The 27,350-nt window shown below is 42.2% G+C and overlaps 1 protein-coding gene across 1 annotated transcript in view; it reads right to left on the bottom strand.

Annotated features, from left to right (window-relative positions):
• Positions 1 to 27,350, bottom strand: part of KCNN1 (potassium calcium-activated channel subfamily N member 1) — a 238,378-nt gene that overhangs the window by 28,076 nt on the left and 182,952 nt on the right. The window contains exon 8 of the mRNA XM_044285284.1: positions 7,481 to 7,550. Within this exon, the coding sequence (XP_044141219.1) occupies positions 7,481 to 7,550 (70 nt within the window). The remainder of the gene's footprint in view (positions 1 to 7,480; positions 7,551 to 27,350) is intronic.

Raw genomic sequence — 27,350 nt, forward strand, 5'->3', positions numbered from 1 at the left:
CTTCCGTGGCCCAAATGTTCGAATGTAAAAAGTTGATGATGCCGGATAACCCTCTTGCCCAACGGCTGACCGCTGGCTTGTCGGAACTGCTAGCCCGCCAACTACTGCCATATAAACTGGTGGACTTGGAGGCCTTCAGAAAATTTGTGGCCACTGGCACACCGCAAAGGAAGGTCCCCGGAAGGAAATATTTCTCCTAGAAGGGCATCCCAGAGCTATATGGCCATGTTCAGCGGCAAGTGAATGTATCTCTGGCACACAGTGTCAGTGCCAAGATCCATCTGACCACAGACATGTGGTCTAGCAAACACGGACAGGGAAGGTACATAACTTTTACTGCCCACTGGGCGAACCTTCTGACGGCCGTTAAGCATGCAATCCGTGACACCTGTGTGGATTTGGTGTTACTGCCACGGATTGCATGCAGGCCTGCCTCTTCTTCTCCTCCTCCTACTGCATCCTCCGTTTCCTCCTCGGCTGACTCCTCCTTTTCCACTGCTACCGCCTCTTCTGCTGCACCCCCTCCCCCCCAGCTCCGCAGAACCTATTCGACATGCCAGGTGAGACGTTGCCATGCTGTGCTGTGGCTGTTGTGCCTGGAAGCCAAGAGCCACACCGGTCCTGCACTCCATTCAGCTCTGCGGTCATAGGCCTCCCAGTGGCTATCCCCGCTCAATTTGACAGTTGGAAAAGTGGTGTGCGAAAACGGTGCCAATCTGCTGAGTGAGCTGAAACAGGGCAAAATGACACACGTGCCGTGCATGGCACACGTCCTGAACTTAGTCGTACAGCAATTCGTTGCCAAATACCCCAGGGTCCAGGACGTCTTGCGGCAGGCCAGCAAAATCTCTGGCCATTTTACAAGATTTTACACGGCCATGGCTCGCCTTGCTGACGTTGAGCGGTGACACCACTTGCCCATCGGACATCTGATTTGTGACTGCCCGAGGCACTGGAACTCCACCTTGTATATGCTGGATAGGCTGCTCCAGCAGAAATGTGCCGTTAACGACTACCTGTACGAACTCTGAAGCAGGACAGGTTCTGGGGAGCTTGGTTTTATTTCACCACGCCAGTGGCTGCTCATGCGCGACACATGCAGACTTCTGCAACCATTTGATGAGATCACCAAACTTTCTGAAGCGTGCATTGTGTTGTGTCATTAATCAAGCCGTTGAGGAGCAGGAGCTGGAAGATAAGGAAGTCGCAATGCTGAATGAATTCCCAGGGGGGCTACTCCATCTAAGACAATTCAGTAGGAATCTGAAGAGGAGTCAGAGGAGAATGGTAGCTGGGGGGAGAAGGAGGGGCAAGAAGAGCAGGCTTTGAGGAGGACTTTAAACTTTTCAGGAATCTCTGGTCTTGTCCGTGGATAGGGGGAGGAGACCAAGGAGACCTTCTCCTGGGCGATGAGCAGGAGCCAGGCCGCTCCACTGCTTTCAATTTAGTGCAAATTGGGGCCTTCATGCCCCAGTGTTTGAAGAGGGACCCCCGTATAAAAAGCATAAACGGCAAGGACCAGTACTGGGTGGCAACCTACTTAGACCCCCGGTACAAACACAAAATGGCGGACATGTTACCAGCATCACAGAGGGCTGTCAGAATGCAGTATTTTCAGGCCTTGCTTCGAGAGATGCTGCATTCTGCTGTTGTGGGTACTGGCAGAGGAATTTCCACCCACAGAGAAACAGTATCAATTCTACAGAGCATGCAAGAAGAGGGAAGTTTGAAGAAATGTTGGTCACTTTGGATATGAGGTCATTCTTGCAGCCAACCCATCGACAGCCGCCCTCTGGATCCAGCCTCAGGGAACGCCTAGACCGACAGGTATCCGACTACATCATGTTAACGGCCGATGTGGACGCTCTGAGAAGCGAGGAACTCCTTTACTACTGGGTGTGCAGGCTTGACCTGTGGCCAGAGCTGGCACAATTTGCCATGGAACTCTTGGCTTGCCCCTCGTCGAGTTTCTTGCCTGAAAGGACGTTCAGCGCAGCAGGGGGGATCGTGACCGATAAGTGCACTCGCCTAGCTCAGGTAGTGTGGACTACCTCACATTTCTAAAAATGAATGAGGCATGGATCTCGGGGGAATTTAACACCTGTGACGACCACGTTTAATTGAATTTCACCTATTACCATTGTTTTTTGTTTTCAAGAGGTGGGATTTAGTTAGCCATGTTTTTAATCCAATTTTATATTTTTGAATTCTTTTAAACATATGTATTTCACATGTATTTGTACTGGCCTTCAGTAAAATTGATATCCAATGACAGTCTAATACACCTCAGCCACATAATCACTTGATGTTTTCTGTCCGGTGAATGCCTAATGTTTGGGGCCTGTACTCCGATGGCCTGCAATAAAATTGATATCCAATGACCGTCTAATATACCTCTAGCCACATAATCACTTGATCTTTTCTGTACGGTGAATGCATAAATTTTGGGGCCTGTAATCTAACTGGCCAACAGTAAAATTGTTATACGGTGACCGTCTAATGAATCTCCAGCCACATAATAACTCGATCTTTTCTGTACGTTGAATGCATAATTTTTGGGGCCCATAATGTAACTGGCCAACAGTAAAATTGTTATACGGTGACCGCCTAATGTACCTCCAGCCACATAATCACTTGTTCTTTTCTGTACGGTGAAGGAATAATTTTTGGGGCCTGTAGTCCAGTGACCTGCAGTAAAATTTATATCAATTGACCGACTAATATACCTACAGCCACATAATTACTGGTTCTTTTCTTTATGGTGAATGAATATTTTTTGGGGCCTGTAGGCCACTGGCCTACAATAAAATTGATATCCAATGACAGTCTAATATACCCTCAGCCACATAATCACTTGATGTTTTCTGTCCGGTGAATGCCTAATGTTTGGGGCCTGTACTCAACTGGACTGCAGTAAATATGTTATCCACTGACCGTCTAATATACCTCCAGCCACATAATCACTTGATGTTTTCTGTCCAGTGAATGCCTAATGTTTGGGGCCTGTACTCCACTGGCCTGCAGTAAAATTGCTACACATTGACCGTCTAATATACCACCAGCCACATAATTACTTGATGTTTTCTGTCCGGTGAATGCCTAATGTTTTAGGCCTGTACTCTCGTGGCCTAAAATACGAACTTGCAGTTTGCGAACATTTGATAGTGTTCGCGAATCGTCCCAGCCGATGTTCGTCCATCACTACACATTACTGATTAATTTGTATTAACTTTCACTCTTTCTGGGAGGGGGATGGGAAAAAGCAGCCTACTCTCACCGAGTTTTTACATTACAAATTTTGCAACATTCATTTTTTGGCATAAGTAACATGATAACGTTATTCTCTGAGTCAGTACAGTTACAGCAATACCAAATACATATGGCTTTTTATGTTTTTCTACTTTTGCACAATAAAACCCCCTTTTTTTTTTTAGAAAGAAAATGTTTTTGCATTGACGCATCCTAAGAGTCATCATTTTTTTTACTTTGCTTTCTACGGAGCTGCGTTAGGGCTTGATTTTTGCAGGACAACTTGTGGTTTACATTGGTATCATTTTGGGGTACATGATCACTTGATCACTTTTTCTTCTCTTTTTGTGGCAAATAAGCAAAAAGCAGCAATTCTGTCATATTTTATTTAGTTTTTTTAAGCTGTTTACTAATCGGGATAAATTACATGATAATCGTGAAGTGTGGGTAAGGGGGATCTGTGGATGGCACTGCTATGTGGAGAGGGATCTGTGCACTGCTATGTGGAGGGGGATCTGTGGGTGGCACTGTTATTGGAAAGTGGATCTGTGCATTGTTATGGGGAAGGGGATCTGTGCACTGTTATGGGGAGGGGGATCTGTGCACTGTTATGGGGAGGGGGATCTGTGGATGACACTGTTATGGGGGAGATCTGTGGATGACACATATAGCATAAGATGCTATATAGTGTCATCTATAGATTCCCCCCATATCAGTTTCATCCACAGATTCCCCCTCCCCATACCAGTGCCATTCACAGAGCCCCCTCCCAATAACAGTGCCATCTACAGATCCCCCTCCCATAACAGTGCCATCCACAGATCCCCCTCCCATAACAGTGCAGAGATCCCCCTCCCCATAACAGTGCCATCCACAGATCCCCTCTATAACAGTGCCATCCACAGATCCCCTCTATAACAGTGCTATCCACAGATCCCCTCCATAACAGTGCCATCCACAGATCCCCTCCATAACAGTGCCATCCACAGATCCCCTCCATAACAGTGCCATCCATAGATCCCCCATAACAGTGCCATCCACAGATCCCCTCCATAACAGTGCCATCCACAGATCCCCCATAACAGTGCCATCCACAGATCCCCCATAACAGTGCCATCCACAGGCCCCCCCATAACAGCTCCATCCACAGATCCCCCATAATAGTGCCATCCACAGATCCCCCATAATAGTGTCATCCACAGATCCCCCATAACAGTGCCATCCACAATTTGTTTTAATATGGCCTTTGAACAAAATTTTGGTGTTTTTCCCGATTAATCAATTAAAATAATTCAAATAATTGTTAGCTGCAGCCCTAATTACATTTTCACTCTTTTTTTAAACATTTATTAGTCCCACAAGATACCTATAATAGGCTATCTTTTGATTGCTTCTTAAATACATTGCACTATTCCTGTAGTGCAATATATTTCAATGTCTCTGCTATACTGACATCTACCGGAGAGGCACAGCCTGCTTGGACCCTTTGGAGGCAGGCCTGGGGCATCCTGGGGCATCTCATTCGTGGGTTGCCAATGGGAGACAGAGACTCTGCTCCTTCTGTAACCACTTACATGCTGTGGGCGCTATTGTCCGGGGCATGTAAGCGGTTAAATGGCAGAGCCCAGCCTCCACTCTCCGCTGCACAGGAGACCCATGCATTGCTTATACTGTTCCACCTTAAAAAGGCAGAGGTGCAGCTTAAGGCCCCTTAGTGACTGCCTAAAAAGGAGTATTGGTGGTTACTAAAGGGGTTCAATTAATAATAAAATAACTAGTATATCTTTTAAACGTTGCACAGTGCACACTAGCGCAAGGAGTCTAAAATGGCTGCCACTACGATATGTCCATGGACATATCAGAATAGGCCCTGAAGCTGACTGCAAGGCATTATGGGCACACCCGACGGGCAGGGTTATATGATCCTCATTCTTCATATTCTCATCTTCCCAGTATTCTGATATGTAAAATTATGGACACCATTTTGAACGATTTGTGTAGGAAGAATCCTGACAAAAGTCGAGTTCTCTAGAAACCAAAGTAGTTGGGAAATTCTGTCCATTTGGAAGCCATTCATTCATCTCTAATATTAATCTGCCTTGGGCATAGGTAGCAGGCATATCAGCTGTTATGGGGCCCAGCAACTATGAGGGTCCATTTCTATGCAATCTCATGATTACCGGTAGTTCTGCTGTTTACATTATCCCTTGTACACTCCATTACTTTCTCGATTTTCTTTGTGCTGTGACATCATATGTGGATTATACATTCGTGTGACATTACTGTATAATTCCAGTGTTGTAATAGATTATTGTGACATCAATGTGTGCACTATTCCTATACTGTGACTGCACATTATTCCACTAATGTGACTGAACATTATTCCACTATTATTACATCACTGTGTACTGTGCATTATCTCTGTCCTATGACATCAATGTGTGCCTTAGATCAGGATGACGGAATTACATTTATTCAGATCAGCACAGATATCTCTGCACAGAGCTGAAGAAAATGGGAGGTAAATGTGGCCAAGAATAAAATGGATAAAATAAAGTGAAAATGCAATTACCTTTTTGACATATCTATTGCCACTCATGTGTGAAAACCTCTCCTGATGCTGCCCACCTATTCATCACCACCCCCAGCCACTGATCACTTAGGGTGGGTTCACATCACCGTTATGGATTCATAAAGGGAACCAGACGGATCCATTATGATTTCCATAGACTTCTATTATGACGGATCAAAACGGAATGCCTCTTAAAGGCTTCCGTTTTGACTTCCATCTTATGGATTCCGTTATTTTCCGTTATAACGGAAAAAAATCCATAACGGTGATGTAAACCCATCCTAAGTAAGGTTAGAACTTCAAACTTACCGACAAAATGAAGAGCAGCTGGGCATGTGGCGTGGAGGTGAATAGATATCTATGGCAGAGTGCGGGGCCACATGTTTCAGGAAGGGGAGAGCAAAACATGAAAGAAGCAAGCCACTAGAGACAGCAGCCCTGGCAAAAATAACATCAATTAAAGCGTGACCATAGTCAATGGGCATTGAAGGGTGGCTGTTCAGTCTGGGGCTGATTAACATATACCTGCATGTTGAGCCCTGCCCACTAATACTAATTAACATCTATTTGAATATTTCACAACTTGAAAATGAAAAATGTAAAATGAAAATACCAGTATGGGTAATGAAAATGAAATGACAAAAATGAAAATTAAATAACAAAAGGTTTATTTTATTTTTGTCACATTACCCATGCTGAAATCCCATGCAGGATTGTAACGGTACCTTTGTTCTTTTCTTTAGACTTGCACCAGCAGGAAAAACAAAGTTTCATTCATATGCAAATGAGCACCCGCAAGTGCCCAGGGGAGGAGTTCAGTACCCAGGCTGCTCTGCCTTCGTTTCACTTTACTTCTCCCCAGCCTCTGCCTTTGCCCGCCCTCCAAGTCTCTTGCCTCATCGATAGGTCCGCACTGGAGGGCGGGCAAAGGAAGAGGCAGGGGAGGAGTAAAGTGAAAAGAAGGCAGAGCAGCCTGGGCACCTACACACTGAACGCCGCCCCTGGGCACTTGCGAGTGCTCATTTGCATATGAATTAAACTTTTTTTTCCTGCTGGTGCAAGTCTAAAGACAAAGACAAAGGTACCGTTACAATCCTGTATAGGTGTGCTACAGAGCCATGTAAGCACTGTATATGGCCATATGGAGGTAACAGACTCCCTTTAAGTAATTTTACGTTATTTTTTATTTTCACGAGTTTTCATTTTATTTTTGGAACAATTACCTCCCATAGAAAAAGGGGTACATAGACCTTGAAGCGCATATTCTGTGGATGTTTCAACTAAAGTTTTGATATTGTAACAAATACTATGTGTGAGTATTTCTGCACCTTCCAGCAGTTCTCCTTTCCATGAAACCTTCTCAGTCTACAAAGATTCCTATGCAGTAGCACAGTAAATTGAAAAAGGGCAGAGGCGGGAAGAAGGGGTTGATGCTGCAGTTTTCCTCTCCTTGTGTCTGAGGACTGCATGCTGTCAGACAGCTGTGAGAAAAGAGTGTGATCACTAACTAGGCACTGATTGGAAAAATATGCATGCAGTTGCACACAGTCAGTCCTAACACACAGTCAGCTTTCTGCATGCAGTTGCAGGTGTTAAACATAATCCACAAGCATGTTCAGTCACAGGCCAGCGACTAGTGATGACGGAAGTAAAGCTCACCTTTGCTAAATCCACCAGAGTGTTGGCTTGATCATTGAGCTTCCTCTGCTCCATTTTCACACTGCGTAATCTGTAAGGGACAAAACAATTAGGTTCATATGGCAAACCTACCTCCCAAAGAGCCAGTCACATGACACATGCAAAGCAACTGCCATCTTTCCTTACCCCAAAAACAGAAGCTGGATAAATAAAATTATCCCTTGTAGCACGCAAACATTTCTAAAAAGTAGGATGATTAAGTGCTGTCAGAGTTCTTCATGTATTAGTTCATGCAAAGTTAATTGAAAATGAGCGAGCATAAAAAGTTAAGAATTTTCATAGCATAATATTAGACCTTTTCATGTGAAATAGGCATGTACACTGCTGCATATCTTGTGATAGAGATTGGAGGAACATTAAGCATCTTTGCATGCGTCAGTATGAATTACCCGTTTCATTGTCATCGCCTCTGATAGAAAGCAGAAGTTTAAGTGAAACTGCAGCAGCCACTCCAACCTTTTCTTAAAGTGAATATGCTGCTTCCTATTATGACAAACATTCATTTTAAACCATGATGCCTAATTAACAGCAATAATAAAGATGAAATAAGAAAATAAAATAATAGCCATTGTTTTGGATTATACTGGATTATGGCTGATAAAGTCTGGCTGCGCCCTTTGGTTTAGCCAAAGGGGTTTTCCAGGAATTAAGAAAATGAAAACACTTAAATATTACTTTATTATAAGTATATTCCCAAATACCTTTCGTTAGTTATAATGGCTCATTTTTTCTGGTAGGCAATCATCAGGAGAAATAAACTGACCACCGTCCTATTAGTACACACAGAACCTGTCCTAATCACACAGCAGCACAAGTTACCTAATAACACTGAGGTAAAGAGCTGCCTCATCCTTCTCTCTGCTCTACCTGTCAGGGATGATGATACTGAACACAGCTGATGAGATCTTCAGCTGAATCTCTGTAGGAATGGAGTTTATGAGGAGACATGAAGTACAGGTAGGAGGTGGGAATGTGAGTAATGAGCAGCAACACTTGTATGCAGTCTCCATTACCACAGTCTGTCCTTTCCTTCCTCTCTCTACTTCATGTCTCCTCACGAACCCCACTCCTACAGAGATTCAGCTGAAGATCTTATCAGCTGTGTTCAGTATCATAATACCTTACAAGTAGATCAGAGAGGAGGATGAGGCAGCTCTTTAGCTCAGTGTTGTAAAATAACTCATCCTGCTGTGTGATTAAGACAGGTTCTGTGTGTACTAATAGGATGGCGGCCATTTTATTTTTCCTAATTATTGCTCCCTAGACAAAACGAGCCATCATAACTAATGAAAGATATTTGAGAACATGTTTATAATACAGTTATATTTAAGTGTTTCCATTTTCTTTTCACTTACATAACTAATAATGTGGGATTAAAATAATAAATGATTAAAATAATACAGGACAGAATTGTTTGCCTGGTACGTTTTGTTGAGGTGTGCAGTGTGTACCATGCTAACGTTATGACATACCTAGCCAACTTAAAGAGGTATAAGAGGTATCCCAGGTAACAAGAAGTTATAGGCTATCCACTGGATAGGAGATAACTGATTGATGAGGGTCTGATCGCTGTGACCTTCATGACCTCAAGAATACCCTGTTTGAATGGGGAAATACCTGGTTCTATGGGATTGCCAAATACAGCTAAATACAAAGCTGTCCTTACATGCATGTTTTTGCAAGGTGATTTCTGTTGATTGATTTTTATAGCATATCCACTGGATTGGCATGGGTCTTATAGTTTGAATCTAAAATACAAGTATAAAGCTTTAGCTTACTATACTATTCAGGTCCAGGATGATGCGAGTATGAATAAACACCATCGTCATTAATATTTTACATTAGTAGTAAAAATCAGTGGGGCAAATTTACTGATCCTGTGATGGCATAAACGTAAACAGGCTATCTAGACTTGCACCAGATTTCTCACAGTGGCTTAGGCGGTATGATAAATGTCATGCAGGGATAGACATGTTTGTCTAGCTGTATGCCAGCTATTGGTCTGCTTGGTTCGAGACAATTTTTTTTTTTTACCAGAATTGTGGTGGAACATTGTAGCTAAATGTCCGGTATTAGGCAATGCCCCCTTTCCCATGCTGTCTGCCCTCTTTTCCAGTAATCCACACCCTCATGGTGAGCTAATTCCAGAGGATTTATCAAAAACTAATGGCATCAAATTGCACCCAAAATGCACCAGTTTGCTCCAAATTGCACCACATTTTGGACCAATTTTATGACAGTGTCTAGGTGCACTGAAAATAGTAATGTGGGCCAATTCTTCAGCACTTGTCTTCATTAAGAATATACTCTTTCATTACGTCATTTTAAAAGCACAAAAACATCTTGGTTTACATCCATGGGAGGGTTTTTGTGCTTTTATCATGAACTAACAAAAGGGTGTTTTTATTCTTTATGAAGACAAGTTTTAGATTAATTAGTTTCTACTACTAAGGTCTTTTTCACACTGCCGGCAGTATTTCCGGCAGAGAACTTTCTGCCACAGACCTCTGGATCTGCCGGATATTAACGTAATTGACTATATACCTGAAAGGCTACCTAGCAAATATGCTACCGCTGAATTCACAAACACTGCTGCATGCATTCCGCTAACATCCGACAAAGACGGATCCAGAGAGCTCCAGCAGGGCAGTGTGAAACAGGCCTTATGTCTTATACTTCAGACCTTCATCAATCCCAAGAATAGGGTTTGGACCTAAATAGCAAAAGTGGTCATGTATTTTTGTTCACTTTCTGTTATGGTCTAAGGGAAACAGGCAAGTGAATCAAGAAACAGCCAAGATGTGTGTGTCCGATCACTGTATATGCCATAAAAGTAAACCATCAGAAATATTCCTTAATATCTTAGGCCATCAGTGTTAGGTCAGCGTCTGATTTCCATCAGTGATCGTGAGACACAACCAAGTGCGGGTAAAAAATACAGAACAGGAGCAAATCTTTGCATTATACCTTATAGCTGTGAATCCTGCTTGTGGCTCACAATCACTGATGGAAATCACTGCTCAAACACTGACCAAATGGACTGTGTGAAAGACGCCTTAAAAGGGAAGATGCCCAAAAAAAACAGAGAAGGAAAAAAATGTACATGGTTAATTTTCACTCCCATAAGCAGACACTCAGGTAAAGAAGGTCTGACAGCCCCTATTCACAATAAATCATTGATGCTCTGAAAGGCCTCTTGCACACAAACGTTTTTTTTTCCGTTTACGTTCAGTTTTTTGTGTTCCGTATACGGGTCCGCAAAAAAACGGAAGGTACTCCGTATGCATTCCATTTCCGTGTTTCTGTTCCGTTAAAAGATAGAACATGTCCTATTATTGTCCGCATAATGAACAAGGATAGTACAGTTCTATTAGGGGCCAGATGTTCCGTTCCGCAAAAAACGGAATGCACACGGATGTCATCTGTATTTTTTGCGGATCCGTTTTTTGCGGACAGCAAAATACTGAAAAGCCATACAGTCGTGTGCAAGAGGCCTAAATGAGAGACTCTACCGACATTTGTCTGGTGAGGAGCATTGGTGGGAATTCTGACACTACCAGTACATTTACACTGGTTGATGGTTGCCATTCATTTTCACTTTATTGCAAAGAGCGACATAACAGTCAGGGTAGCATTGGTTGTAGATGTGCCTGGGTTAGGTGGCCGCAAAAATCCCCCTGTATCCTATAAGGAGACCAGTATTACAGCTGAGTTTTTTCATAATAGCTCAAGAGCTTCTACTCCATTGGGCTTTCCAAACTACAGGGTGGGCCACTTATATGGATACACCTTAATAAAATGGGAATGGTTGGTGATATTAACTTCCTGTTTGTGGCACATGAGTATATGTGAGGGGGGAAATTTTTCAAGATGGGTGGTGACCATGGCGGTCATTTTTAAGTCGGCCATTTTGAACCCAACTTTTGTTTTTTCAAAAGGAAGAGGGTCATGTGACACATCAAACGTATTGGGAATTTCACAAGAAAAACAATGCTGTGCTTGGTTTTAACATAACTTTATTCTTTCATGAGTTGTTTACAAGTTTATGACCACTTATAAAATGTGTTCAATGTGCTGCCCATTGTGTTGGATTGTCAATGCAACCCTCTTTTCCCACTCTTCACACACTGCAGGAGAAATGCTAGCACAGGCTTCCAGTATCCGTAGTTTCAGGTGCATATGCTGTGCAGCACCTGAAACTACGGATACTGGAAGCCTGTGCTAGCATTTCTGCTGCGGTGTTGCTATCAGTGTGTGAAGAGTGGGAGAAGAGGGTTGCATTGACAATCCGACTTAAAAATGGCCGCCATGGTCCCTACCCATCTTGAAAAGTTTCCCCCCTCACATATACTAATGTGCCACAAACAGGAAGTTAATATCACCAACCATTCATCACCGTACATGGTAAAATAAAATGATTCCCATACCAAGCAACCAGAATCAAAAACTTGCTTCCCATGCCCTACTTCAGGACAATAATTGATGCTAGTTTCTGTCATACTGTAGCTGTATCTGACTACTCTGTAGGCAAGGATTTAATTTCTGATAACTAAACTACAGAATGTACTGTATTACAAATTCTATATAATCTGTGCACGGTGTCTTTAGGTTCTCTCAGGCAGCATGGTTATAAAACTCAGAATCATTACAGAAAGCAGCATGCTCAATGCTCAGAGAATGGCAAATAAAAAGAACAGGCAGGTTTTCTCATTCATTGAATGAATGAAAAACCACAGGATTTTAGAGATGAAGACCACAACTTTTGCAGTTATTTCAATTCCCATGCAGGCAAGCACCAATACATCTGAAGAGGTTACTCATTGGAGACGTGGTGGGGTATGGAGTGAGGAACTTACTTCTGAGCTCTGGTAGGGGATGATTTAGCATAACAAAGACAAAACACAACATAATTTTTTGTTGTTGCTGTTAACAAACAGAACACTAGACATACAATACAAGACTTACAACTAATTTACAGGACTAGGGTATACAGTGTTGAAAACAAACCAGATGTATATATAGGCTCAGGACAGTTCAGATATTTGACTTTTCACATCTCCATAAGACACTTATGTTCATCTTCTATTCTGTGGTGTGGCACAATTTGTCACAAAATGCCCAAAACAAAAGGCAGCAAATGCTGAAAACAGCAAGTTTTTATTATGCAATATGTGATTAACATTAGACAGAGCTGGGCACATGGAGCAGGTAAGGGGGCACACACAGCCCCTCTGACCCCCTACTATAAGGCTATACCCACTCTGTTTGCCGTGTATGATGACATATTAAAAAGGTATACTTTGCTAGAATAATACCAGTGTAAAACAGCATCCCACAGAGCATATCACATTAGCATGTATGAAGTTACAGAGGTATAGTAGGGCTCCATATACTGTACTTCCATGGGTGCTGTATTATGACTTTTGGAACTCTAAGGTTGTAGGGGAAAATAATATACTTACGTATACGAGCCTAAAGGGGCATCTATCAGCAGATTTGTACCTATGAAACTGGCTGACCTGTTACATGTGCACTTGGCAACGGAAGGCATCTGAGTTGGTCCCATGTTCATATGTGCCCTCAATGGTGAGAAAAATGTTCTGCTAATATATGAGCCTGTAGGAGCAACAGGGGCTTGCCATTACACCTAGAGGTGCTAGGCTTGCTGCACTTTGAAAGGGACAGGCAATGTAACATCATCACGCCTGGTCCTGTAAAACAAATTGCAGAGGGTGCAGTAGTTGCAGAGAGAGCAGAGCCTCTATGTGTAATGGCAACACACCTGTGTAATACAATTGGTTTAGACTACCCAATCCTTTTGTTCTCAGTGTCAGATGTGTCTGGAGGGGACAGAGGTGTCTGGCAGAGTCTTTCTTCCCCATCCCCATTCACTAAATACATATGCTCAGCCAAACATTTGTACGTGATCATGGAGTGTTGTTTCATTTAGGGTTGTCACGATACCAAAACTTTTATTCGATTTCGATACCATAAAAAAGTATTGCAATACTCGATACCATTCAATACCACACAAAAAAAATAAAACACAAAAAAAAACCATAATAGAACAGTCCTATCCTATTTTTTAGGGGGACAGGGTGACTAAAAATAGCGAATCGCACGGTTTAGATTTTTTTTTCAGTTACGGCGATTTAAGCTTTTAGTATTTTGGTGTTTTTTAAACTTTTTTTTGGTACTTTTCCTTTACTATTAGCCCCCCTAGGGGCTAGAACCCTTGTCCTATTCACCTTAATAAAGATCTATTAGGGTGAATAGGATCTCACACTCTCTCTGCGGCCCTGTGCATAGTACACACGGCAGCAGGGAGCTTACCATGGCAGCCAGAGCTTCATTAGCGTCCTGACTGCCATGGAAACTGATCGGAGCCCCGCAATTACTCTGCTAGGGCTCTGATCAAAACTGCCACCAATGAAGAGGAGGGGAGGGGACCCTGTCGCCACTGCGCCACCAATGATACTAATACTGGGGGGGGAGGGAGGGCGCACTGCGCCACCAATGGTTATAATTTATAATACTGGGGGGGCCCACTGCGCCACCTATGAATGTAATTAACACATTAGTTCAAGTACAGGAGGCAGCGGGTTCCCATTAAGATTCGGTGGATCGCATGCCCTGTTATCGAGGCCGGGTGCCGGGACTGTGATACCGCTGCCTATACTTGAATTAATGTGTTTTACATTCATTGGTGGCGCAGTGGCCACATTCCCTTACCTTTTTCTCCTTGCTATCTCCCCATTGGTGGCAGCAGCAGCCGCCTCACAGTGGGGAGGGAGAGACTCCCTCCTTCTCCACTGTGCTAGTGATGAGAACATGGCGCGCTCTGAGAGCGGCGTGTGCCATGTTTTCTAACTGATACTAGGCTGCTCAGTCTAGTATAGTTAAATAGTAAGACCCGGTACCGTATCGATCTGGGTCTAAAAGTATCGATTGGGTATCGATACTTCGATACCTGGTGCAACCCTAGTTTCATTTTATTTGCAGAGGAACTTCTGTGTACATGTGGTTGCAATGATCAGCAGTGCACTTTTAAGCGACTGTGCACATACTACCTCGCCCGTTCAGACACTGTGTATGTAAAGAAGCAACTACACATCAGCCAGGACAGTGGCCAAGGCAGTGTCTGACTTTCATCCCCATGAATTAAGAAAAGACCGGTGAATGATACTTGCTAGGCATCTCTCAACACCCAGTGTCAGGGCAGCTGGGAGAGTACACCTTCACAACTACTTTAAATTAGGTTTTTTGGGTATGGAATATTGATGACCTATCCTCCTGACACCTTGCACCGATGCAGGTTAGCTGTTTGAGGAGGACACAGTGGTCTGGTCAGGGCCACAGCCTCCTCACAGCTTACCAATCACAGCACCGTTCATTGAATGGGACTTAGCTGCACCTTGCCATGTAACCAATGATCATGACCTTACTGGCCTAGGAATAGAACACAGCGATCACAACAGCGCCATGGTCTCTACAAACAAATGATTGGCAGGGGTATCGACAAGCACCAATCTCATATCTTTCTGTCACAAAGGACTAACTGTTTTTCTAACTGTGTGACTTGTACTTTCACTTTGTGCCAGTCATCTAACCCTTATCTCTAAACTAAAGAGGTCATAAACACTTACTAAAGCCACATTCTTATCAGTAAGATAAGAATTCAGCTTTGATGAGTGTTTATAATGTCATAGAGCACATAAGGAGCCACTCAGCTCCCCAAATGACAGAAAAGAGAGAAAATCCAGAGGCTGCTACTAGAGCATATTAACTATGTACAGAAAAAAGGGTTCCATATTTTCTTTTAATAAAGACCAATTGAAAAAAGGTTACGTTAAAGATTTGATAGCTGGACTTAGAAACTCTTACTGTTATGACAGAAAAATAATATTTTCCTGTAATTACTGCTCAAAAAGGGTCGAAACTGCCATAAGTCTTTAGCAAAATATAATCTGCGGTATGCAAGGTGCTGTATGTAGTGCACTGGCTATAATAAAGTTACTGGGTTTGAAAATATTCAAAATTGAACTGTTTGAAAAAAATCGCCAGTCTATTGGTTTTTGTGATGTGAAAGTTACTCAGTGTGCCAGATTTCCAAGAAAGATTTAATTTAATTTAATAGTCTTAAGATAGAAAAGAAGTTGAAGGCCCAGACAGAAAAATGTGCAAGAGGATAACTACATAAGGGAGTGTGCAGTTTTAGAAACAAGAAGCTGGAGTGCACACAATTTATTGAGTTTCTTGGAAGGGTCAAGAAAAATGCCATCCAAGCCAAATACAGTACACCTCTGCAAATTGCTGCACAAGTCATGAATTGAAATTTTCCCTGAAAATCTCCCAAAGCTGAAGCCTGCAGAAATGTATAAAAGATTATTTGATGTAAACCTTGGTGAACAGTTACACAAAATAAAAATAATAGCTTAAGATATTGCCAATATATAACAAAAAAAATTGTATTACTAGTTCTGTTTTTCTGCTCTAAGTAGTTTTCAGATGGTTGGAATGAGTGGGATCTTTATGTTTTCCTGTATCTTTTCTCATTGCATATACAGGTGCATCTCATTAAATTAGAATATCATCGAAAAGTTAACGGGGTTTTCCGAGATTTTCATACTGATGACCTATTCTCTGGATAGGTCATCAGTATCTGATCGGTGGGAGTCTGACACCCGGGACACCCACTGATCAGATGTTTATGGCACCACAGCCTTCTTGCACCTTACCAAGCACAGCTCCGTACATTGTATAGTGGCTGTGCTTGGTATCGCGCTCAGTCCCATTCACTTAAATATTTGTGTAAAGGTAACGTTCATGTGCCAAATTTATGAAAGTGGCACAAACAGTATTCACCCCCCTTGACTTTTTTTTGTATTTTGGTGCCTCACAACCTGGAATTAACATGGATTGTTTGAGAAGTTGCATCAGTTAATTTACAGAACATGCCCACAACTTTGAATATGTTTTATTTATTTTTTATTGTGAAGCAAACACAAAATAGGACAATAAAAAAAAAAGTCAATGTGCATAACTATTCACCCCCCTAAAGTCAATACTTTGTAGAGCCACCTTTTGCGGCAATCACAGCTCCAAGTCGCTTTGGATAAGTCTCTATGAGCTTGCCACATCTTGCCACTGGGATTTTTGACCATTCCTCCTTGCAAAACTACTCCAGCTCCTTCAAGTTGGATGGTTTACGCTTGTGAACAGCAATCTTTAGGTCTGACCACAGATTTTCTATTGGAGTGAGATCTGGGCTTTAACTAGGCCATTCCAACAAATGTACATGTTTCCCCTTAAAACACTCAAGTGTTGCTTTAGCAGTGTGTTTGGGGTCATTGTCCTGCTGGAAGGTGAACCTCCGTCCTAGCCTCAAATCAAGCATAGAGTGGTACAGGTTTTGCTCAAGAATATCCCTGTATTTAGCACCATCCATCTTTCCCTCAACTCTGACCAGTTTCCCAGTCCCGGCTGCTGAAAAATATCCCTACCACATGATGCTGCCACCACCATGTTTCACTGTGGGGATAGCGTTTTCTTTGATGGCCGAAAAGTTCAATTTTAGTCACATCAGACAAGAGCACCTTCCTCCATACATTTTGGGAGTCTCCCACATGCCTTTTCGCAAACTCACAATGCGCTTAATTGTTTTTAGCTGAAAGTAATGGCTTTCTTCTGGCCACTCTGCCATAAAGCTCAACTCTGCCATAAAGCTCAACAGCTTATTGTTGTCCTTTGTACAGACACTCCAGTCTCTGCTGTGGAACTCTGCAGCTCCTCCAGGGTTACGTTAGGTCTCTGTGCTGCCTCTCTGATTAATGTCCTCCTTGCTCAGTCCGTCATTTTTGGTGGGCGGCCGTCTCTTGGCAGGTTTGCTGTTGTGCCATGTTGTTTCCATTTGGTTATGATAGATTTGATGCACCTAGGGATCATCAAAGATTTGGATATTTTTTTATAACCTAACCCTGACTTGTACTTCTCAACAACATTGTCTCTTACTTGTTTGGAGAGTTCCTTTGTCTTCATGGCAGTGTTTAGTTAGGGATGCCTCTTGCTTAGGTGTTGCAGCCTCTGGGGCCTTTCAAAAAAGGTGTGTGTATATGTAATGACAGATCATGTGACACTTAGATTGCTCACAGGTGGATATCATTTGACTAATTAGGCTGTATTCACACGTCCGCAATGTGTTTTGCGGATACACGGAGACACGGATCCGCAAAACACGGAAAGCGGCAATGTGCTTTCCGCATTTTGCGGACCGCACATTGCCGACATAATAGAATATGCCTGTTCTTGTCCGCAATTGCGGACAAGAATAGGACATGTTCTATTTTTTTGCGGAAACGGAAGCACGGATGCGGAAGTGCGGATCCGCAAATGTGGATGCGGACAGCACATTCCGTCCCCATAGAGAATGAATGGGTCCGCACCCTTTCCGCAAAATTGCGGAAAGGATGCAGACCCATTTTGCGGACGTGTGAATGGAGCCTTATGTGACTTCTGAAGGTAATTGGTTGCACCAGAGCTTTTTATGGGCTTCCTAACAAAGGGGGTGAATACATAAGCACATGACAATTTTCAGTTTTTTATTCTAAACAATAGTTTTATTTATATATTTTTCTCATTTCACTTCACCAACTTAGACTATTGTGTTCTAAACCCACATAAAATTCAGATTAACAAAACATTGAACTTAAGGCTGTAATGTAACAAAATACGAAAAAAGTCAAGGGGGGGGGGGCGGGTGTGTGAATACTTTTGCAAGGCACTGTAGCACAGAGCACAGTGGAAACCAGTTGTGACAATTTATGAGACTTTTTCAATTGTCCCAATGATAAAAAAAATGTATTCATTAGGAACGTCCACAAAACAGCTGGATTTCTTTAACTGACATAGCAGGCACAAAAAATATTATTGGCCTATTTATTATTAGATTATTGATAAATTTGTCTTGCAAGTAAAATGATAGAAAAGTCGCAATAAACACAAAACCAATTTGATAACTCAGGGCCTTTGATCATTAGGAAGCAGCGTCTAGATACAATAATCTTTGGAGGTAGACCATCTAACATCAAAGAGGTTTACCAAGAGTTTCTAACTGATGACCTATCCTCAAGACCACATTCACTTCTATGGCACTGAGCTGCTCCTAGGCCACATGACGCATGAACGTGTCGTCATTTGGCCTAGGAAAAGCAGTAAAAAGGCGGTGGACCTTGCCTTCTCAAACAGCTGATCAGCGAGAGTGCCGGGTGTTGGACCCCACTGATCAGATACTAATGACCTATCCTGAGGATAGGTCATCAGTTAGAAACTCTTGGAAAACCCCTTTGATGTTGAATGGTCCTACCTCCAAAGATTATTGTATCTAGATGCTGATTCCTAATGATCAAATATTAAAAAAATCAAATAAGGTATCTAAAGAATATGCTGAGTAAAATGTTTTGGTAAATAATCAAGTCTTGAAAATAAAATACCAATTAATGGTTCACTGCTAAAGAGTTGTTATGTGCTATGTTCTTATAGACTATTGTTCACCTCTAAAGTTATTAGGATGGGTACTGAAATGTTAATCATGCACTACATATTCCAAAAGGTTGTGAATGGGAGGAAACAGTTAACTGGCAGTCCTTTGTAATAGTTGCCAGGTAGTAGGCTGAGGGAAGATGTATGCTGATGTTGGTGTGTAAGCCAGATAAACTAAAGCAGTAGAAAATAATTATTTTCCAGGGGGGATCAAGATGCCAAAGTAACTTTGCTAAGAACCAAACTTAGGGAAAGAAGCATTGCAATTTTACAGAAGGTTGAGAACCATAAAGGGACACTGCTTGGACAGAGACAGTAAAGGTAAGGCATGCATACAGTTCAAACTTTACTGCATGTGGTTTGGGTTATATTGCTTCTGGCGCCCGCCACACTACTAATACAGACTGGCCATCCAGTCTAGGACTGCACCCCACAGTTGGGCATTGCAGAGAAATATTGGTCAATTGGAAAGGTTGCTTGTAATTATTGAGAAAGACTCAGGCTGGACCACCACTATAGCCATCCCTATACCTAGCCTTTGGAGAAGCCTAATCTGTGAAATACTTGAGAACTGTGGCTACAGCTTTTATTTGCACTGTGACATGAATGGTTTATTCAGGTAAAGAAAAACGTTATTTTACTATAATCAAGCCGGCCACGTCATTGGTCTCCACATCAGATCTGGTCACCTGCTCCCCTGCCTTGCACCTCGCTATCCAATATCCAACATCAAGGGTACCCCCGGCCACCAGCAGGCAGGACACCCTAAAGTCCAGGGTGTGCCTCAAGGGGAAGAAGGGTTGTGCCCCTGTAACTATTGCTTGCCAGGCCTGGAAGAGAGCTGGAGCATGGTTAGCCACCGTGAGGACTACAACCACTCTCCTCACCGCCACCACCACTCTGTATAAAGACAATTTTTCTTATTATCAGATCACTCTGCATCCTAATGGGATCCATAGGACTTTTCACATTAGGGTTGCTGTTGGTTTTTGCTTATTTTTATTATACCAATAGACTCTTGCTAGGTTCCTTTCTCCTTTCCTTCCCTAAAGGCATTAAAAACTGCATAAAGTTATACTTACCCTGCCATGTGTTATGTCCACTATTTTCCTCTACGGACGAATACTAACTGCACCTGTCCTCTATCCCATTGACAAACATTTACCTCCAAAGGCATTCTTCCCACTTATTTGTTTTAGTGTTTTTTTCCAGTGGAAAACTTCCAGAAGAAAATGCTTGTGTTATTTCTTATTTCAAATGCATTTTTATGGCTTTTTTAGTTGTATATGTGTAGAGTTTGTGCTTGAGAAAGGTTCAGTTGTGAGCTGAAACGTCGCTACTGCTTCACATGGGTGAATAAAGACACAGTTTTTTCAAGTCTTGGAGTGCTGTCCTATTTCTGGTATATATTAAGGGTAAGCTCATTCCCTTGAACGTTGCACCTGAGCCAGTTTACTGGTGCCGCCGTTTTTTTTTTTTTATATATATACAGGTCCTTCAAAAAAAATTAGCATATTGTGATAAAGTTCGTTATTTTCTGTAATGTACTGATAAACATTAGACTTTCATATATTTTAGATTCATTACACACAACTGAAGTAGTTCAAGCCTTTTATTGTTTTAATATTGATGATTTTGGCATACAGCTCATGAAAACCCAAAATTCCTAAAAAAATTAGCATATCATGAAAAGGTTCTCTAAACGAGCTATTAACCTAATCATCTGAATCAACTAATTAACTCTAAACACATGCAAAAGATTCCTGAGGCTTTTAAAAACTCCCAGCCTGGTTCATTACTCAAAACTGCAATCATGGGTAAAACTGCCGACCTGACTGCTGTCCAGAAGGCCATCATTGACACCCTCAAGCAAGAGGGTAAGACACAGAAAGAAACTTCTGAACGAATAGGCTGTTCCCAGAGTGCTGTATCAAGGCACCTCAGTGGGAAGTCTGTGGGAAGGAAAAAGTGTGGCAGAAAACGCTGCACAATGAGAAGAGGTGACCGGACCCTGAGGAAGATTGTGGAGAAGGACCGATTCCAGACCTTGGGGGACCTGCGGAAGCAGTGGACTGAGTCTGGAGTAGAAACATCCAGAGCCACCGTGTACAGGCGTGTGCAGGAAATGGGCTACAGGTGCCGCGTTCCCCAGGTCAAGCCACTTTTGAACCAGAAACAGCGGCAGAAGCGCCTCACCTGGGCTACAGAGAAGCAGCACTGGACTGTTGCTCAAGTGGTCCAAAGTACTTTTTTCGGATGAAAGCAAATTTGGCATGTCATTCGGAAATCAAGGTGCCAGAGTCTGGAGGAAGACTGGGGAGAGGGAAATGCCAAAATGCCTGAAGTCCAGTGTCAAGTACCCACAGTCAGTGATGGTCTGGGGTGCCATGTCAGCTGCTGGTGTTGGTCCACTGTGTTTTATCAAGGGCAGGGTCAATGCAGCTAGCTATCAGGAGATTTTGAAGCAATTCATGCTTCCATCTGCTGAAAAGCTTTATGGAGATGAAGATTTCATTTTTCAGCACGACCTGGCACCTGCTCACAGTGCCAAAACCACTGGTAAATGGTTTACTGACCATGGTATTACTGTGCTCAATTGGCCTGCCAACTCTCCTGACCTGAACCCCATAGAGAATCTGTGGGATATTGGGAAGAGAAAGTTGAGAGACGCAAGACCCAACACTCTGGATGAGCTTAAGGCTGCTATCGAAGCATCCTGGGCCTCCATAACACCTCAGCAGTGCCACAGGCTGATTGCCTCTATGCCATATCACAATATGCTAATTTTTTTAGAAGGACCTGTATATAGGTCCTTCTAAAAAAATTAGCATATTGTGATAAAGTTCATTATTTTCTGTAATGTACTGATAAACATTAGACTTTCATATATTTTAGATTCATTACACACCAACTGAAGTAGTTCAAGCCTTTTATTGTTTTAATATTGATGATTTTGGCATACAGCTCATGAAAACCCAAAATTCCTATCTAAAAAAATTAGCATATTTCATCCGACCAATAAAAGAAAAGTGTTTTTAATACAAAAAAAGTCAACCTTCAAATAATTATGTTAAGTTATGCACTCAATACTTGGTCGGGAATCCTTTTGCAGAAATGACTGCTTCAATGCGGCGTGGCATGGAGGCAATCAGCCTGTGGCACTGCTGAGGTGTTATGGGAGGCCCAGGATGCTTCGATAGCGGCCTTAAGCTCATCCAGAGTGTTGGGTCTTGCGTCTCTCAACTTCCTCTTCCAAATATCCCACAGATTCTCTATGGGGTTCAGGTCAGGAGAGTTGGCAGGCCAATTGAGCACAGTAATACCATGGTCAGTAAACCATTTACCAGTGGTTTTGGCACTGTGAGCAGGGGCCAGGTCGTGCTGAAAAATGAAATCTTCATCTCCATAAAGCTTTTCAGCAGATGGAAGCATGAAGTGCTCCAAAATCTCCTGATAGCTAGCTGCATTGACCCTGCCCTTGATAAAACACAGTGGACCAACACCAGCAGCTGACATGGCACCCCAAATCATCACTGACTGTGGGTACTTGACACTGGACTTCAGGCATTTTGGCATTTCCCTCTCCCCAGTCTTCCTCCAGACTCTGGCACCTTGATTTTCGAATGACATGCCAAATTTGCTTTCATCCGAAAAAAGTACTTTGGACCACTGAACAACAGTCCAGTGCTGCTTCTCTGTAGCCCAGGTCAGGCGCTTCTGCCGCTGTTTCTGGTTCAAAAGTGGCTTGACCTGGGGAATGCGGCACCTTTAGCCCATTTCCTGCACACGCCTGTACACGGTGGCTCTGGATGTTTCTACTCCAGACTCAGTCCACTGCTTCCGCAGGTCCCCCAAGGTCTGGAATCGGTCCTTCTCCACAATCTTCCTCAGGGTCCGGTCACCTCTTCTCATTGTGCAGCGTTTTCTGCCACACTTTTTCCTTCCCACAGACTTCCCACTGAGGTGCCTTGATACAGCACTCTGGGAACAGCCTATTCGTTCAGAAATTTCTTTCTGTGTCTTACCCTCTTGCTTGAGGGTGTCAATGATGGCCTTCTGGACAGCAGTCAGGTCGGCAGTCTTACCCATGATTGCGGTTTTGAGTAATGAACCAGGCTGGGAGTTTTTAAAAGCCTCAGGAATCTTTTGCAGGTTTTTAGAGTTAATTAGTTGATTCATATGATTAGGTTAATAGCTCGTTTAGAGAACCTTTTCATGATATGCTAATTTTTTTAGATAAGAATTTGGGTTTTTTATGAGCTGTATGCCAAAATCATCAATATTAAAACAATAAAAGGCTTGAACTACTTCAGTTGTGTGTAATGAATCTAAAATACAAACCGGATTCCAAAAAAGTTGGGACACTATACAAATCGTGAATAAAAACTGAATGCAATGATGTGGAGGTGCCAACTTCTAATATTTTATTCAGAATAGAACATAAATCACGGAACAAATGTTTAAACTGAGAAAATGTACCATTTTAAGGGAAAAATATGTTGAATCAGAATTTCATGGTGTCAACAAATCCCCAAAAACTTGGGACAAGGCCATTTTGACCACTGTGTGGCATCCCTTCTTCTTACAACACTCAACAGACGTCTGGGGACCGAGGAGACCAGTTTCTCAAGTTTAGAAATAGGAATGCTCTCCCATTCTTGTCTAATACAGGCCTCTAACTGTTCAATCGTCTTGGGCCTTCTTTGTTGCACCTTCCTCTTTATGGTGCGCCAAATGTTCTCTATAGGTGAAAGATCTGGACTGCAGACTGGCCATTTCAGTACCCGGATCCTTCTCCTATGCAGCCATGATGTTGTGATTGATGCAGAATGTGGTCTGGCATTATCTTGTTGAAAAATGCAGGGTCTTCCCTGAAAGAGATGACGTCTGGATGGGAGCATATGTTGTTCTAGAACCTGAATATATTTTTCTGCATTGATGGTGCCTTTTCAGACATGCAAGCTGCCCATGCCACACGCACTCATGCAACCCCATACCATCAGAGATGCAGGCTTCTGAACTGAGCGTTGATAACAACTTGGGTTGTCCTTGTCCTCTTTGGTCCAGATGACATGGTGTCCCAGATTTCCAAAAAGAACTTTGAATCGTGACTCGTCTGACCACAGAACAGTCTTCCATTTTGCCACACTCCATTTTAAATGATCCCTGGCCCAGTGAAAACGCCTGAGCTTGTGGATCTTGCTTAGAAATGGCTTCTTATTTGCACTGTAGAATTTCAGCTGGCAACGGCGGATGGCACGGTGGATTGTGTTCACTGACAATGATTTCTGGAAGTATTCCTGAGCCCATTCTGTGATTTCCTTTACAGTAGCATTCCTGTTTGTGGTGCAGTGTCGTTTAAGGGCCCGGAGATCACGGGCATCCAGTATGGTTTTACGGCCTTGACCCTTACGCACAGAGATTGTTCCAGATTCTCAGAATCTTCGCATGATGTTATGCACAGTTGATGATGATAGATGCAAAGTGTTTGCAATTTTTCGCTGGGTAACACCTTTCTGATATTGCTCCACTATCTTTCTGCGCAACATTGTGGGAATTGGTGATCTTCTACCCATCTTGGCTTCTGAGAGACACTGCCACTCTGAGAAGCTCTTTTTATACCCAATTATGTTGCCAATTGACCTAATTAGTGTTAATTGGTCTTCCAGCTCTTCGTTATGCTCAAATTTACTTTTTCCAGCCTCTTATTGCTACTTGTCCCAACTTTTTTGGGATTTGTTGACACCGTGAAGATTTAAATCAACGTATTTTTCCTTTAAAATGATACATTTACTCAGATTAAACGTTTGATCTGTCATCTACGTTCTATTACAAATAAAATATTGACATTTGCCATCTCCACATCATTGCATTCAGTTTTTATTCACAATTTGTTTAGTGTCCCAACTTTTTTGGAGTCCGGTTTGTATATGAAAGTCTAATGTTTATCAGTACATTACAGAAAATAATGAACTTTATCACAATATGCAAATTTTTTTAGAAGGACCTGTATATATATATTATTTTTTTTAGAAATAGTATGTTTTAATACCTATAAATACATTTTTGTGGCTTTCGCAAGACATGTGCTTTTAAAAAGGAGAGTATATACCCCCTTTAATTTCACTTCCTTTATAGATCTAAATTTAAAAAGCCATTATAAAAAATGCCATAAGAAAAACTAAATACACATTAAGGGTCCATTCACACGTCCGTTTTTTCTTTCCTGATCTGTTCCGTACAATGTGTGCTGTCCGTTTCCGTTGTTTTTCCGTTCCGCATGTCCGTTTAAATATAAAACATGTCCTATTCTTTTCCACAAAATTCAGATACTGGTACAATACAAAGTCAATGGATCCGCAAAAAACGGAAGACATTCGGATGTCATTACGTATGTCATCCGTTTTATGCGGATTCCGTTCCTGGAAATTACATTTTCATTTTTTATTTTATTTTTTCTTCAAAGAAATCCAAACAACTTTATTTGCTTATTGAAATTTATACATGTTTCCGTTTTTTGCGGATCTGCAAAAAACGGATGACATACGGAAACATTTTCAGGAACAACGGATCCGCAAAAAAAGGAACGAAAATCGGGATATAGAAAAATACTGACGTGTGAATGTAGCCTAACACTAGAGATGACTTAATCAATTCTAAATGAATCAAATTCATAATCAATGTCCCAAAAATTCTACTTCCAAAGAAAGCCAAAGTTTTGGCAATTTGATTTGGGCCAATCACACAAAAATGGCATTTTACATATGGAATCCAATACACTAGTGGGGGATACAGGGCAAGGAAAATGGAGATGGAGGATTACATGACCCTGGGTGGAGAGGTGGCCAGCGGTCTTGCCCACACAGCCTTGCAGTCAGCCTCACAGCTAATTAGGAGGGAGGATATTGACTTGTATACTAGGCACTATGTAAGGTTCCAAGACCATTCTGAGCTTAGCCACTAATGTGATAGGACGTGACTGTCACAAACACAGCAATTAGACACAAAAGGTCTAAGGTCTTACAGAGACAGTGTTAGGGATTGTGAATATATATTTAGTTTTAGCAATATGGATAGGATTAGGCTACTTTCACATCTGCACTTTCCCTTTCAGCTATTGAGATCCGTCATAGGATCTCAACAGGGTTAGAGAAGATGGAAGATCCGCTCCTTTGGGGAAAGGTGCAGTGGTATAAGGGTGAGAACCCAGTAATAGTCAAAATGAATTAAACCACGCACTCTCAAAGTAGTATCCAAATGTAGATTTAATGCTCCTATATACCACACAGGTATGTATCTCAGGAATGTAATCAAAAAGATTATTTTGAAATAAGTAAAAATAAAAAAATATATATATGAACAAATCTTCATATGTGTTATAGATGAAGCATTTAACGTTGCGATTGCTTGAGGAGATGTTTCGGTCACATAGACCTTTTATCAAATCATCGCTGCAAAAATAGTACAAAATAGAAATATATTAGTGCTAGGGATTAGGAGTAAATAAAGTTATAGGGAGAAGAATAAAAGAAAACTCAATGGTAAACTAAATCTGCGAGATCATATAGTGAGCTAAAATATAGGGGAAATAAGGAACGAGGTCCGTAGGACAAACAGAGTATAGGTAGTGTATAGCTGGACGGCTGCACATATACATTGCACCTATAGTGAGCTATAGTTCCAGGGAAACAAGGAACGAGGTCCATAAGACAAATAGAATATAAGTAGTAGACAGCTGGACAGCTGAGGTCATGTCATAAGGCATGGGGTCTATACGACCAGGAGTAGAGGTGGAAAAGAGAGGTGATACAAGGCTGAGTACAGTGGAAAAATAAGTGGCAGGAGTAATGTATAGTATCGCAGACCGATAGTATGTGGGGAAACCAGTGTGGCAGGGGGAAAAAGGAGAGACAATGCGATCGCATCGCATAGGTAGAATGATAGTGCTGCTGAGATGCCGCTAGGGCTGCAGCTAACGATTATTTGAATAATCGATTAGTTGCCGATTAATTTCTTCGATTAATCGGGAAAAACGACAAAATTACAAAACAAAAACAAAAGCGGTTTATATGATTTTACTTGAAAAATTATGTTCAAAGGCCATATTAAAACAAATTGTGGATGGCACTGTTATGGGGGGATCTGTGGACGACACTATTATGGGGAGGATCTGTGGGTGGCGCTGTTATGGAGAGGGGGATCTGTGGATGGCACTGTTATGGGGGGATCTGTGGACGACACTATTATGGGGAGGATCTGTGGGTGGCGCTGTTATGGAGAGGGGGATCTGTGG

Source organism: Bufo gargarizans, chromosome 1 (assembly GCF_014858855.1).
Source record: "Bufo gargarizans isolate SCDJY-AF-19 chromosome 1, ASM1485885v1, whole genome shotgun sequence".
Lineage (NCBI taxonomy): Eukaryota > Metazoa > Chordata > Amphibia > Anura > Bufonidae > Bufo > Bufo gargarizans.